This window comes from Bos javanicus, chromosome 16 (genome assembly GCF_032452875.1).
Source record: "Bos javanicus breed banteng chromosome 16, ARS-OSU_banteng_1.0, whole genome shotgun sequence".
NCBI lineage: Eukaryota > Metazoa > Chordata > Mammalia > Artiodactyla > Bovidae > Bos > Bos javanicus.
Window position 1 is genome coordinate 29,100,448 of NC_083883.1, and position 15,619 is coordinate 29,116,066.

The following is a 15,619-nucleotide window of genomic DNA, read 5'->3' on the forward strand; positions in this document are numbered from 1 at the left end:
ATGAAAACAGAGCACTTTAGTAACACACCAAGTTATTTGTCCTCTTTTTCCATATCACTGATGATTAGATACTTTTGTTGGTTCCACAAGTTCTCTGTGTACTATATGTGATGCCCCTTCTCTCTGCTGCCTTGCCGAGGCCATACAGCCCTGATTCTGTTACAGCCACTTAGCTTCCATCAAGCATTTAGAATATAGGAATTCTTCACTTTCAACTTTCTAAAAAGCTGGGCTTGCTGAGCAAACAGGAGTGCTTTTAATAACATTGCTGTACTTCTCATTTTAAAGTACGAATTGGAACAATTGGAAATCTGATACAGTCCCTTTACAGAAGTTTTCAAATGGGACAAGAATAACACAAGATTTTTTATTTGGTACTGAATCTTAAAAAGAGTTATAGTCTTAGCAAGTTCTGTTATCAGATATAGTCTTAGCTAGTTCTCTATGTAAGTAAGAGTCCCCCACCCCCCACCAGTCCTAATGCCTGTGTCTGTCCTCGCAAGTTGTTTTTACTCACATCTGTTTTAAAGATTGCAGTGGAAAATCCCCAGGGACTGAAAAATAATTTACTTCAGACATTTGGATACAGTGGGAGTGGAGAGATAACAGAAGAGTTATTTGAAAAACCTGACTATGGACCATGGTGGAAAAAAATTTTATTCAGCTTGTGTTTCTTCAATGCTCTGATCAATGAAAGAAAAATTTATGGAATATTGGGCTGGAATATTGCATATGCATTTAGTTCTTCAGACTTGGAGGTAAGTCTGGTATTTTGTATATAACACCAAATAAGTAGTGATATGGAGAAGGCAATGGCACCCCACTCCAGTACTCTTGCCTGGAAAATCCCATGGACAGAGGAGCCTGGTAGGCTGTAGTCCATGGGGTCGCTAAGAGTCAGACATGACTGAGCGACTTCACTTTCACTTTTCACTTTCACCCATTGGAGAAGGAAATGGCAACACACTCCAGTGTTCTTGCCTGGAGAATCCCAGGGACAGGGTAGCCTGGTGGGCTGCCGTCTATGGAGTCACACAGAGTCGGACACGACTGAAGCGACTTAGCAGCAGCAAGTAGTGATAAGATAAAAAAAGCCTAGTGTATCTACACAAATACTAAATGTTTTTCATGGTACTAAAGTAACAAACTCTGTAACTAGGCGATGAGGGCTGACATTTAAAAGCGGGGACCTGGAAGCCCTCTTTTCAGGAATCAAATCAGAGCTCCTCTGCTTATAGCTGTACAGGATTTACAAGTTATTTGGCAAGCTTACTAACCTCTCTGGGTCTTAGTTTCCTCGGCCAAAAAAGTACCTCTGCCAAAGGGCATTGTAAGAGGCAGACTAGGGACTTCCCTGGTGGTCCGGTGGCTTAATTCTGTACTTCCAGGCAGGGGGCTGGGGTTCAATCCTGGTCAGGGAACCAGATCCCACATGCTGCAACTAAGATCTGTCACAGCCAAATAAGAAAATAAAATTTTTTTAAGAAAAATAAGAACAGACTAGTCAATACAGTATGAATTGTAAAGCACTTAAAACAGTGCCTGACACATAAAAATCACCACAAAAGTGTTTGTTGTTTCTACTTATTCATTTAAAGCAAGAAAAATTACATTGACCCATTGTAGGAGGGAAATTTTAGCTGAAGAGTCTTCACTATTCTTTATATAGAACCCTTTATTTGTGTTTAATATTGCAAACTATTTTTCTTAATTTACAGTGTTGTGTTAGTTTCTGGTATATAGGCACAGTGATTCTCTTTTTCATATTCTCTCCCATGTGGCTTATCACCAGATATTGAATATAGTTCCCTGAGCTATGTAGTAGGGCTTTATTGCTTATCCATTCTATATATATAATAGTTTGTATCTGCTAGTTCTGAACTCCCAATCCAGCTCTCTACTGCTTCCCCTATTTGGCATCCACAAGCCTGTTCTTTGTTTCTGTGAGTCTGTTCATTTGTGTCATAGTCTAGATTCCACTGGAGAAGGCACTGGCAACCCACTCCAGTGTTCTTGCCTGGAGAATCCCAGGGACAGGGGAGCTGGTAGGCTGCCGTCTATGGGGTCCCACAGAGTCTGACACGACTGGCACGACTTAGCAGCAGCAGCAGCTAGAGTCCACACATAAGTGAGATCATATGGTATTTGTGTTTCTAACTTACTTTGCTTAGTATGATAATCTCTAGGTCCATCCATGTTGCTTCAAATGGCATTTTTTTCCTCCTTTTTTATGGCTGAGTAATACTCCATTCATCTGTCAATGGCTATTTAGGTTGTTTCCATGTCTTGTCTATTTATAAATAGCACTGCTATGAATGTTGGGATGTGTATATTTTTTCAAATAATAGTTTTGTTGAGATATATGCCTAGGAATGGGATTTCTGGGTCATATGGCAACTCTCCTTTTAGTTTTTTGGGGAACCTCCATACACTGCCTTGATTCCCCATACATCCTATTTGGTTCAGTTTCTCTGGAGAACACTGCCAAATACAACAATTAGGGGAATATTTATTAAAACCACAATAAGATACCACCTTTCAGTACCACGGTGGCTAAAATAAACAAACAAAAATGTAGAGAAGCAGGCACTATCTCATACAGCTAATTTAATTGTTAGTAACTTTCCAGAAGACAATTTGATAATATATTTTGAAAGCCTTTAAAGAATTCCTGTTACTATTGATATAGACGAAGATAGTCACATTTATAAGATTGATTGCCAAAATTGGGTTATAACAGAACATGTATAGTGTGATCTCACTTCTGCACACATATTTAGAGTATATATTTATTTCAGTATAAATATACACAGATGGTTTAATATACACTAAACCATCTGCAAGGGAAACAAATGGTAGGACTGCGGAGGGCCAGGTGTTGGCAGGGTCATGCAAAGAGCGTGGGGTGAAAGGCAGCAGCTTTACTTGGCTCAGGCTGGAATTTACGGGTTGCTGCTGTCCTTTTGGCATTTGGCAGAGAGGCTTGCTTAAACAGAAGCAGCTGGTTACATGGTGGCTGCTGCTGCTAAGTCACTTCAGTAGTATCTGACTCTGTGCGACCCCATAGACGGCAGCCCACCAGGCTCTCCTGTCCCTGGGATTCTCTAGCCAAGAACACTGGAGTGGGTTGCCATTTCCTTCTCCAATGCATGAAAGTGCAAGTCAAGTCACTCAATCTTGTCCGACTCTTCGCGATCCCATGGACTGCAGCCTACCAGGCTCCTCCATCTATGGGATTTTCCAGGCAAGAGTACTGGAGTGGGGTGCCATTGCCTTCTCCGTACATGGTGGCACCGCTCTCCAAAAGAAGCAGCCTTCCCCTCCTTTGTCCTCCCCTTTCATGTGGCGAGTGTGAGAGCATTCTTCCCAGTGGCAAAGAAACAGACTGCCTGCGTGCCAGGATATCTGAGTCTGGGTACCTGATATTCAAGTAGTTGTCTAGAAACGCCAAATGCTAGCACCTTGAAACTGTGGGAAATTGGATTGCTGTACAGCCCCTCTCATTACGTGGAAACTTCTGGTTCAGTGGGAAGTTGAGTTTGGACTCAGCTCCTCCCACTAGGGGAGGAGTTTCAGGCCCAGTCAGCTCCCTGTCAGGCAACTTGGAGAGTTTCCTCAGTGGACTGACAACTGACTGATGCTATCTGCCAGCCCATAGGACTAAACGTCAATATAGTTTCCACCACATGTAGGACTACCACCACTTTAAGCTCCCCAAAGTCTGGACCTGAGCCACAATGACAAGACCAAGAAAAATAACATATCAAACAAGATCCAGTAGCCAAAGAGAGAAAGAACACAGGAAATAGAACAGAAAATTATAAGAGCCCGTAAGGATACAAAAGTACATACACATTTTACACACATGATTTTTTGTTCCATGAGCACATATCAAAGAATTTTTAACTCATTGATAAAAGAATCAGCAGGATGGTAAAACTGATTTTTAAAAGTATTTGTTGTCTAATTGCTAAGCCGTGTCCAACTCTTGCAAGTTGGAAAAGGACTGTGGCCCACCAGGCTCCTCTGTCCATGAAATTCTCCAGGCAAGCATACTAGAATGGGTTGCCATTTCCTTCTCCAGAGGATCTTGCTGACCCAAGGATCAAACCCGCATGTCTCCTGCATTGCAGACAAACTCTTTACCACTGTGCCACCAGGCTCCTTTTAAAAGTATAGGATAACAGAAATATTTAGAATTATTTAAACAATTATAATGAAATATGATTATCAAATTAGATATAAAACTGCCAAATGCCATACAGGCAATAAAATTGTAACCTTGGGGTTGTAATTTTCTTTAGGAGCCAGAAACCATTTGTATTTCTACAAGACAAAATTTCATTTGCATCATTATCAGAAAGAAACAGATACAGGGCCAACAGTTTCCTATAAGTTAGCCTGTACTTGTCCAGAGTTGTAAAGTGGAAATAGGAAATAGTAAATCAAAACAAAAGCAGATACTCCTGAAGTATTTGCTAATCCTTGAGTGAGCATGTTAAACAATGTTCCAGTATGACATTGAAAAGATATATGGTCGTCCTTTTGCCTTTTTTTCAAATTTTTGAATTTTTATTTGTGTCATTAGCTCAATTTATGATTGTAAATATGATCAATTTATGATCCCCAACAATTATGTATTATCCCTAAAAGAGGATCAGTGTCACTGTGTTTCGGCATGATTCATTTACACACATGTGGAAAGAGGCGTTAATTAGTACATAGGCTCCATGTGCTCTCAACTAATTGAAGTTGTATACACACACCGTGATTCTTGAACTTAAAAAAAGAGTTAGATGGTTAGAGGGAGATGAAGGAAAAAATGGTCATGGTTGGGACTTGAGTTAATGGCTAGAAAAAACAAATAGAAGGAATAACTCAGAGCATAGGAAGAAAGTTACAATAAGATGGAAATCATAAGGCACAAATGAAGAAGGCATTTAAAGGAAACACCTAAAAATATTCAAATGATATGAATTCCTGAGGAGAAAACTGAATAGAGAGAAAAAAAAAGAAGAAAAAAGCTGTTTTATTGTCTCTGAACTGATGAAAGATTTGAGTTTACAGATTGAAAATCCTTCCTAATTCAGGCAGAGTTGTCATAAAGACATATTTGGACATAAGCTAGAAAATTCCTGAACTCCAAGCTTCAAAGACAAGTTATAAAAGAACAGTGATGACACTTGTCATCTACCATCACTAGCTAGAATAAAGTGGAATAACATCTAGAGAATCTGGGAGATTAAGACTGCATGCCAAGAATCTTATTTCCAGCCAAAATATCATTCACTCTGTCAAAGTAAAGAAAGATATTTGCATATATGCAAGGATTTAGATAATACATAACTCGTGTTCTCTATCTGTGGAAAATGCTTAAGATCTACCCTATGTACAAATATATCAGAACAGAGCCCCAAAATAAAGGAAAATGAAAAGAAATTGAAACTGTGGTGAACAGTATATTGTTAAAACTTACAGTAAATTATTAAATCTAAATAGATAATAATAAACAATTGAGGGTGAGTAGTCTAAGTGCTAAATATAGATTATTTAAGAGGAAGAGTCATACAAGAAAAATTCCCTTAATAGTTTTAAGCTGAGTTTTAGTAAGAGTACTAAACTATAGTTTACTAAACTTTATAGAGTACTAAACTGTAGTAAGAATACTAAGGTATCTCAATAAAGCCTAGGAGTTGGAGTGGAGGGAAGCGTGTATATGAAGAGTGAAGGAGGAGAGTGAAAAACTTCCAAAGAGTTTATGTGAGGAAAGAAAAGACGAGAGGAAGGAAGTATAAGTTTTCTAAATGTTTCACCTTATTGCTAGCTTTAACATTAGAGAATGCAGAGGAAAAAATAGGGAAATGGAAAACTTTGGTAGGAAAATAATTGACTTCTCTTCATTTGAATAAAGGAATGTTATTTTAATATGAATTCAAGGAAAGGAAAGGTAACCTGTAATGGAAATGGTATAATGTTTAAATTAATGAAGATCAAAGGCAAATAAATAACAATTTGATCAACCTATTAAAATGAGGGAGGGAGAGAAACAACAAAGTAAACTAATAATGTAAAGTAATACAAAGGGAATATCAGTTTTTACATTAAATGTAAATGGATTGCAATCTTTCATTAAAGAAGCAAAATTATTACCAGGGTTACAAAACAAAACTCAATTTTACAGAGTTTATATGAAAAACCCTTACATCAATGAAAAAGCTTGAAACTACCAAGAAAATAAAAACAGCAAAAAACAGGAATGGTAACATTAATATCAGTCAAGATGGATTTTAAGCTGAAAAAGCACCAAGTAGTAGAGAGAGAAACAGTTTATGAAGATATAGCAGTCATGAAAATCTAACTTTTACAGTGCTTTCTCTCAGACATGGTTTTAAGTACTTTATGAATTAACTGAAATCTTACAACATTCCTAAAAACAAGGTAGTATGATCCTTAGTTTCCAGTTGAAGTTCAGAGAGGTTTGGCAATTTGCCTAATGAGTGAGCAGAACAGGCTCGACTCGGTCACAGGTGGTCTAGCTTCAGAGTTTGTGCTCTCAGCTATTTCATTATGTGGTGTCTTTATTTATCACAACTGGTACACTGAAGGCAATGGCACCCCACCCCAGTACTCTTGCCTGGAAAATCCCATGGATGGAGGAGCCTGGTGGGCTGCAGTCCATGGGGTCGCTAGGAGTTGGACACGACTGAGCGACTTCACTTTCACTTTTCACTTTCATGCATTGGAGAAGGAAATGGCAACCCACTCCAGTGTTTTTGCCTGGAGGATCCCAGGGATGGGGGAGCCTGGTGGGCTGCCGTCTATGGGGTCGCACAGAGTTGGACACAACTGAAGCGACTTAGCAGCAGCAGCACATATACACATACATGTATGTCTATATAGACACGTGTATCTGTACATATGCATTATATAAATGTATATGCATATGTGATTATTGTGAAAATTTCAAAAAAACTCACAATTAGATCTAATAAGCAAAAATAAGATAGAAAATAGTACAATTGACAAACTTGATTAACAGATGTAGATAGAACCTAACATCTTTCCAAAAGACAGTTCATATTTTTTCATACAGCTAAGGAACTGTTAGAAAACTTAATCGTAAACATGGCCACAAAGAAAAATATTTAATGATTTTATGGGTCACATTCTCCAGTCATAATCTAATAAACTATAAACATTTGATCCAAGAAATCTTAACAAGTTGTAAAATAAGAAACACAGCTCTAGATAAGAATATTAAAAGGGAAGATAAAGAGAATATTAAAGAAAAGTCATAAAATATCTCAAACATAATAGAAATTATACTACTTTATACCAAAAAAAAAAAAAAAAAGAAATGGTGCTTCCCTTGTGGTCCAGTGGTTAAGACTCTGCCTTCCAATTCAGGGAGTGAGGGTTTGATCCCTGGCCCAGGAAATAAGATCCCATATGCTGTGGGGTACAGCCAAAAATGTGGGGGCTTCCCTGGTGGCTCAGATGGTAAAGAATCTGCTTGCAATGCAGGAGACCCAGGTTCAATCCCTGGGTCAGGAAGATTCCCTGGAGAAGGAAACGGCAACCCACTCCAGTATTCTTGCCTGGAGAATTCTATGGACAGAGGGGCCTTGCAGGCTACAGTCTATGGGGTTGCAAAGAGTCAGACACGACTGAGCGAATAACACCACCATATCAAAAATAATGTGAGAGACAAAAGCTATGCTCAGAAAAAAAAAACTAACTCAAATATTCATTATTAAAGAAGAGTACAAGAAATAAATATTCATCTTAAGAAATTAGAAAAAATAAAAATTAAATATAATTTTTAATATTAATGAAATAACACAAAATGTAGAAAGGAAAAATAAATTGTAAAATTGGTTTTTGATGAGACTAATAAAGTTTGGAAATCTAGATGAAACCAATGATTTCCCAGAAAAATATGAACTTTCTAAATTGACTCATTTTGATATATGGCAAAACCAATACATTATCATTAAGTTAAAAAATAAAATAAAATAAAAAAAAGAAATGGAAATGTTGACTAGACCAATGGCCATAAGAAATTGCAAATAATACCAGAATGAAATGGTTTTACAACTTATTTCACTCTGAATTTTAAAAAACAGATGTATTAATATTATTTAAACTATTCCAAAACTTAGAAAAAGATGGCAATCTCCCCAATTCATTCTATGAAATCAACATAATTTTAATATGAATACCTGCTGCTGCTGCTGCTGCTGAGTCACTTCAGTCGTGTCCGACTCTGTGCGACCCCATAGACGGCAGCCCACCAGGCTCCCCCGTCCCTGGGATTCTCCAGGCAAGAACACTGGAGTGGGTTGCCATGGCCTTCTCCATTGTGTGAAAGTGAAAAGTGAAAGTGAAGTCACTCAGTCGGGTCTGACTTGTAGCAACCGCATGGACTGCAGCCTACCAGGCTCCTCCATCCATGGGATTTTCTAGGCAAGAGTACTGGAGTGGCTTGCCATTGCCTTCTGGAAAAGTACTATAGGCTAATTTCACTTAGGACTTCATATAAAAATTATATATTAAACTTAATAGGTTTCAGCAATGAAGCAAAGAATGATATACTGTGCTCAAGTGGGGTTTATTCCAAGAATGTAAAAATGGCTCAGTATTTGAAAATCTATAATCTCAGTTTAAATGATCAGATCAATAGATATAGAAAAGTCTTTGTTATGAACCCAGGTACCATTCCTAAAAAGAACTCTTATAGGATTCAAAGCAACAGCTTAAATATGAAAAAGACTACCAAAAACCTAAAGCAAATATTATTCTAAATAGCCAAACACTGAAATTGTTTCAAAGAAAACCAGGAATCAGACATGGATGCTTTTTATCACCATTGTCATTCAACATTGCCTTAAAAGTTCTAGTAAATGCAATAAGATAATTCGTATTAATGCTGTAAAAGAGAAGCAAGAAAAAAGAGGAAAAAGCTACCTTTTGTTGATGATATAATTGTGTATCTAGGAAATCTGAGAGACTAGTTTAAAAAAAAGACCTGTTAGAAGTAATGAGAGAATTCAATAAAGTGGCTCAATAAAAACATAAGTATATAAAAGCCACTAACTTTTCCCCAGCAGTAAACACCTAGACATGGAAGCATAGTACAGTCAGAGTAGTGACAAATTTTTTTTAATATTCAGGAACAAATTTAATAAAAGCTGTATGCATCCTAAATAATGAACACTGTAAATCAGGAAGTAGAAAAGAATAACATTTGCTGAGAGCTTAAAATGTTCTGATTACTTTATATGAATTATTTAATTCTCACAACAACCTTATGAAGTAAGTATGCTAATTATCCTCATTTTAAAGATAAGGAAATGAAGGCTCAGAACACTTAAAAGACTCTCCAAAGTTACACAGTTCTTGCAGTCTGCTGCCACATCTCTGTTTTCAATCCTGCCTTCTCTCTTCAATAGGAAGACTTCCCGTATCATAAACTACCAATTCTTCCAAAATTACGTATCACATTTAATGTCAATCCAATTAGAACCCTATTAGGAAGATTCTGGAATTGATAAAGTTTACATAGAAGAAGACACACTGAAGAATAAACTAGAAATATACAAAAAATTAAAATACTGCAAGAATCTCCCTTCACCAGATATCAAAACATATTTTTAAAAAATCCACTATACTAAATCCAATATTGTTTGGCAGAAGTAGACAGCAAATCAGTGAGACATAATAGAGAATACAGAAATAGATCTGAGTTTATATGAAATTTTAATATTTACATAGAAAATATTTTAACTCAGTAATGAGGGCTTTTTTTTTTTTTTTTTAAGTAAAAGATACTGGTTACTCTGGCCATCCAGCTGGGAGAAAATTGGTTTGGCCCTTTATCTTATACTGTATACAAATATAAATTTCAGAATGGAGTAAACTTTAAATGTATCAGTTCAGTTCAGTTCAGTCGCTCAGTCGTGTCTGACTCTTTGCAACCCGATGAATTGCAGCACAGTAGAACAATAAAAATCTTTAAAAATAAATTTGGGAGATTATATGTACAATTGTGGAGTTAGGGATAACTTAGCTAAAATTCGAAACCCAGAACCATAAAAGAAAAGATAGGCATGTGTGATTATAAAAACTTCTATATGGAAAATGGCGACAAAATAAAGTCAAGAGACAAATCACAGATTTAGGATAATACCTGCAATGCAAATAACTTACAGAGTTAATGTCTATAACATACAAAGAGCTCTCACATTTTAACAAGAAAAAGACAATCCAAAGGAAAAATAGCTAAATGTACAGAAAATCAAATCTTGACCAATAGACATAAGAAAAGATTCTGAAAATAACCAGTAGCAAGTGAACTACAAATTAACAGCAAAGTACAAAAAAATTGCATAGGGCAACCTCTCCTAGCAGAGGAAGGGATGAAAGAACAGTGGAAGGAATGAGAGAACGGTGGCAACTGTTAGTGGAAATATGAATTGTTGCAGCCATTGAACAACAGTAGCCAAGATATGTGGGTTGGACAGTTGCAGGATGTTGTATATAAAGATAGGAACACAGAAAAAAAAGATGAGAGGGAAGGAGAGATGAAAGATAGGTGAAGGACTGAGGGAGGATAGAAAGGAAGAGAGAGAAGAGGGAAGGTCAGGAGGGAAAAAGAAGGAATGAAATCAATTTATGTGCATATAGTTACATAGGGGGCTTCCCTTGTGGCTCAGATGATAAAGAATCTGCCTGCAATGCAGACGACCTGGGTTTGATTCCCCCTAGAGAAGGGAATGGCTACCCACTCCAGTATTCTTGCCTGGAGAATCCCATGGACAGAGGAGCCTGGCAAGCCCGTCCATGGGGTCGCAAAGTGTCGGTAAGCGTAGCTCAAGACATTGTTAACAATGATAGCCTCATGGCAGGGGCTCTGAAGGCTAGACAGTAGGAGAAAATTTACATTCCTTTGTTTATCCTTTTGTATCTTCTGAATTCAGTGTGTGCTTGTGCATGCTTAGTTGCTTCAGTCGTGTCTGTACAACCCTGTGGATTACAGCCTGCCAGGCTCCTCTGTCCATAGGGATTCTCCAGGTAAGAATGCTGGAGTGGGTTGCCATGCCCTCCTCTAGGGGATCTTCCTGACCCAGGGATCGAGCCTGCATCTCTTAATGTCTACCTGCTTTGCCAGGCGGGTTCTTTACCACTAGTGCTACCTGGGAAGCCCTCTGAATTCAATACTACGTGTTTGTTTTGTCTATTCAAAAAATAACAATATTAATCAGTTAAGTAATTCAAAGTTTGTTCAACAACAATGAGTAAAATATATAGCCTAATATTTTTATTCTTTTTTTTCCACGTATTTTTAAAGATAAAATATATGCAGCTGTTTGAGTTGTTGATTCTATGTTAAACCATGAAAACAACCTGAAAACGTGTGCTAAAATAATGAAAACTAGTGCATTTTCTACAGGTTGCCATAAAGGTGTTGGAAAATTTCCTGAGTGCTCAGTCCAGTATTCCTTGGCAGACACTGCGCTACCTGATTGGGGAGGTGGTTTACGGTGGCTGGGTGACTGACAGCTGGGACAGGCGATGTTTAAACACCCTTCTCTACAAATTTTGTAATCCCGAAGTGCTAAAAGATGACTTCAGTTTCTCTACTGATGAGGTAAGAAAAGGATTTATTTTCTTAACATTACTGATTATAAGGATTGCGCCATTATTTAAAATCTACATTAAAATAAATTTTAACATTCACTTTTTTCACTTTCTACTTATGTATTTATTTATGGCTGCACTGGATATTCATTGCTGCATGCAAGCTTTTCTCTGGTTGCTTCGAATAGAGGCTATTCTCTAGCTGCAGCCTGTGGGCCTCGCACTGCAGCAGCTTCTCTTGCAGAACTCAGGCTCTAACTGCAATGGCTGAGGAGTTATGGCACTCAGGCTTAGTTGCCCCATGGCATGTGGAATTTTCCTGGACCAGAGATTAAATTCATGTCCCCTGCATTGGCAGGCAAACCTTCAACCACTGGACCACCAGGGAAGCCCTTAACATTCACTTTTAATGGTGTTTATTAACTTTCAGTTCGGCTTCCCAGGGGTCACAGTGACAAAGAATCCACCTGCCAACGCAGGAGATGCAAGAGACAAGGGTTAGATCCCTGAGTCAGGAAGATACACTGGAGGGAGAAACAGCAACCCACTCCAGTGTGCTTGCCTGGGAAATCCCGTGGTCAGAGGAACCTGACAGGCTACAGTCCGTGGGGTTGCAAAGAGTTGGACGCGACAAAGCACGCACACACACACACATAACCTTTAGTATTACAAAAGTAAATGACCATCACTCTATCAATTACCATTTTATCTACCTATCCACTCTAAAGACCCTCCACAGATGACCTGGGTATGACCTCTGTCTCTCCTTCTCCTCCTCCCACCAGGCCCCTACCCACTTTACCATGATCACCCAGATGGCATATCTTTCTTCTCATCTTCCTGGGAATTCCCTGGTGGTCCAGTGGTTAGGACTCTGCACTTTCACTGCTGAGGAGGCAGGTTCAGTCCCTGGTAGGGGAACCTGCAAACTGTGGCACACCCTCCCCCGCCCCTAAAAAAAATTATCCTTCTCATCTTCCATTCACCTCCCCTACACAAATTGCCAGCCATCACAGTGATGCCAAGTCCTCCCTCCCAACTCTCAGGCCAGAGGTCTGCAGGATTTTTGCTCTGCTAGCAACCATCCACCAAGGGCACAACCTGGAATGTACGGTATTAAATGCAGCATATGCTGGCCAGTAAATGAAAAGAACGATAAATGGCTCATGCCCCCTGGGAACCTAGAGTATAAAATACAAAGCACAAGGAAGCAGAAGCAAGTTAAGCTGTGCTGATCTGATCCGCACTTGTCGACTGATGTCTTTTTCTCATTTAATGCTCAAAACAACTATATGAAATAGATGTTATCCCCAGTTTCAGATGAAGAAACTGAGGTTCTCAGGGTGCAGCCACATACAGTAAGGAGAGCTGAGATTCAAGGAGTCCACCCCAAGCACTGAAGAAGACGAAACTCCGCATCATCCCTCGTCCTCTCTCTGTTTAGTGTTTAACTTCCATCCAGGCCTCCATCTTTGTGGAGCAAGAGTCTCCAGTTTACACACAGCAGTTGTGCCCTGGCAGATGGTTGCTAACGGAGGGAAAAATCCTCCAGATCTCTGGTTTGAGAGTGTGGAAAGAGGATTTGACATGAATGAGACGAGTCAGAATTTGCATAAGGGAGATGATGGAAGGTGAGAAGGAAGATGACACAATCTTTTAAGGCAGGAAAAGCTATGAGTTGTTTTTTAGATTTCCATTAAGGAAAAAAAAAAACTTTTAAATAATGCTCTAGATGTTTAGAGTCTAAATTCAACCAAGGAAATGGCAACCCACTCCAGCGTTCTCGCCTGGAGAATCCCAGGGACAGGGGAGCCTGGTGGGCTGCCGTCTATGGGGTCGCACAGAGTCGGACTCGACTGAAGTGACTTAGCAGCAGCAGCAGCAAGATAAAATTATCCTTGAAAGTTTTTTAAATTGCAAAAAAGTACAGTGGGCATAGTTTTGTATACAGACTGTTACTTAAGTATGCTCAAGAGAATATGAAGCATAGTAACATAGAAGCATATAATTCCACTGGCAGAATCCTATCAGACTACAGAATAGATTCTAACATCATAAGTTCAATTATTTAGTTGCTTTAAATGCTGCAATTTTATGACAGTTTTGTCATAAAAACTTGCCAGCTCTTCCTGTTCCTCGTCATAATCTTAGTTTCTGCAGATAATTTTTTATTAATGTCTCTCTTAGTTGATGTTTCTCTGTGCTTGTGCTTGTGTTCAGTCACTCAGTCATATCTGACTCTTGGTGACCCCACGGACTATAGCCCACCAGACTCTTTCTTCCATGGAATTTTCCAGGCAAGACTACCAGAATGGGTTGCCATTTCCTTCTCCAGGGGATCTTCCTGACCCAAGGATCGAACCTGAGATTCCTGCGTCTCCAGCATTGGCAGGTGGATTCTTTACCACTGCAGCACCTGGGAAGCCCCGATGTCTCCCTGTGGCCCTCACTAATTGGTCAATGTTTTCCTTGAAGCTATCAAGAAAGCCATTACTACCCACTTTCCTGGCCATGTGAACAATGCATTTCTCTTCTTTGTCAGTGGTCAGTTACTCCTTTTTTTTTTCTTCTCTCTAACACTTAAGGCCTAGGACCAGACCTGACACAAAATGTTTATTCTACAGTGTTTAGTGTTCTATTGGTCAAGCAGCCACAGAATCAGATTGATAGGAGAGTTAAATAATTTGAGGCAATGTTTTTAAACTTTCAAAATCCTTGGCCACAGATGTTTTACATTCCTTCCAGATACCAAATATTCTCACTCCCTCTCAGACCCCTGAAAGTCCTCATTCCATTAGTGTTAAGGTCAAGGATCTTGAGCAGATGAGACTCTTTGGGTGCAGTTCCTTTGGTGTAACTCCTTAAGTAGTTCCCCTTCATTTGACGATCTTTTCATTAAAAGACACTTGGCAGTCTGTATGGTAGGATATATGGCGACCTCCTCCAAGAGGATTTATGCCGACACTCCAAGCCTCCCAGCACTGCTGCTGCCAGTGCCCCTGACCCCACAGCAGGCCACTGTTGACCCACACCTCTGCAGGAGACTCCCAGACACTCACAGTTCCTCATCACCAGATGAAGCCTGAAGCATCTGACCTGTCACAAAACCAAAGTCCTCTAGAGATTCCTCTTGCCGTTGCCAGCTCTTCATTTGTGACAACCAGACTGCACAAAACAGAGCTCATAAAGAAAGCATGCCGCCCCCACCTCAGAGAAGTCAGTCCCCAGCCAGCTCTGGCCCTCAGGAAAATCCACTACTTTATAAAATCATGAGCAGGAAAAAAACCTTTCCCTGCAAGGTCTGATGACAAAGAATGTCCAGCACGGTGAATGGTACATTGGAAAATACCGTCTTCGGGGCAGTGGAAGAGGCATTACTGAAGAAGAACAGGGCCCACTGAAGGAGGACACCACCCACAGGACAGAGCCCTAAGTGTTGGTGGTGTTTTATGGGAACAAAGTCTACAATGTGAAAATACACTTGCTGGAGAGGAATCAGCAGTTTGCCCTAGGGATGGGACTCAGAGGAGACAAAAGTTTTGACTCGGTGGAAGCCATCATCAAACACTACAAGTGTTTTGCTGTTAAACTCATTGATGGGAAAGATAAAACGGATCCACAGGTAGCAGTGTTACTTGACTCAGCCCTTCCCTCTCAACAGACACTTCTCGCCTACGTAGCACGGTCTTTGGTCTTTGTTTTATCTTCAGATCAGTGGCTCCAATGCCTCTATCATTTTTTCCCTTTATTTCAAAAGATTATTCTCTATAGCTTCTTTGATTTTGTAGAAAAAATCATGGAAACTGGAAAATTAGTCATGATTTTGAAAGCTCACACCACAGAAGAAATATGCATAATATGCAAAAAAAAAGTGGCTTTTACAAAATAAAAACTAAAAGACACTTGATCTACGCTCAATGGCCACCATATACATCACAAGCAATGATGGGAGAGGCATAGGACTGTGTCTTCCCTGCAG

General features: G+C 39.3%; 1 protein-coding gene across 2 annotated transcripts in view; it reads left to right on the plus strand.

Annotated features, from left to right (window-relative positions):
* DNAH14 (dynein axonemal heavy chain 14) overlaps window positions 1-15,619 on the plus strand; it is a 394,303-nt gene that overhangs the window by 355,137 nt on the left and 23,547 nt on the right. For both annotated transcript variants that reach the window (XM_061382365.1, XM_061382363.1), the window contains 2 exons: window positions 531-758; window positions 11,453-11,650. In XM_061382365.1, the coding sequence (XP_061238349.1) occupies window positions 531-758; window positions 11,453-11,650 (426 nt within the window). The remainder of the gene's footprint in view (window positions 1-530; window positions 759-11,452; window positions 11,651-15,619) is intronic.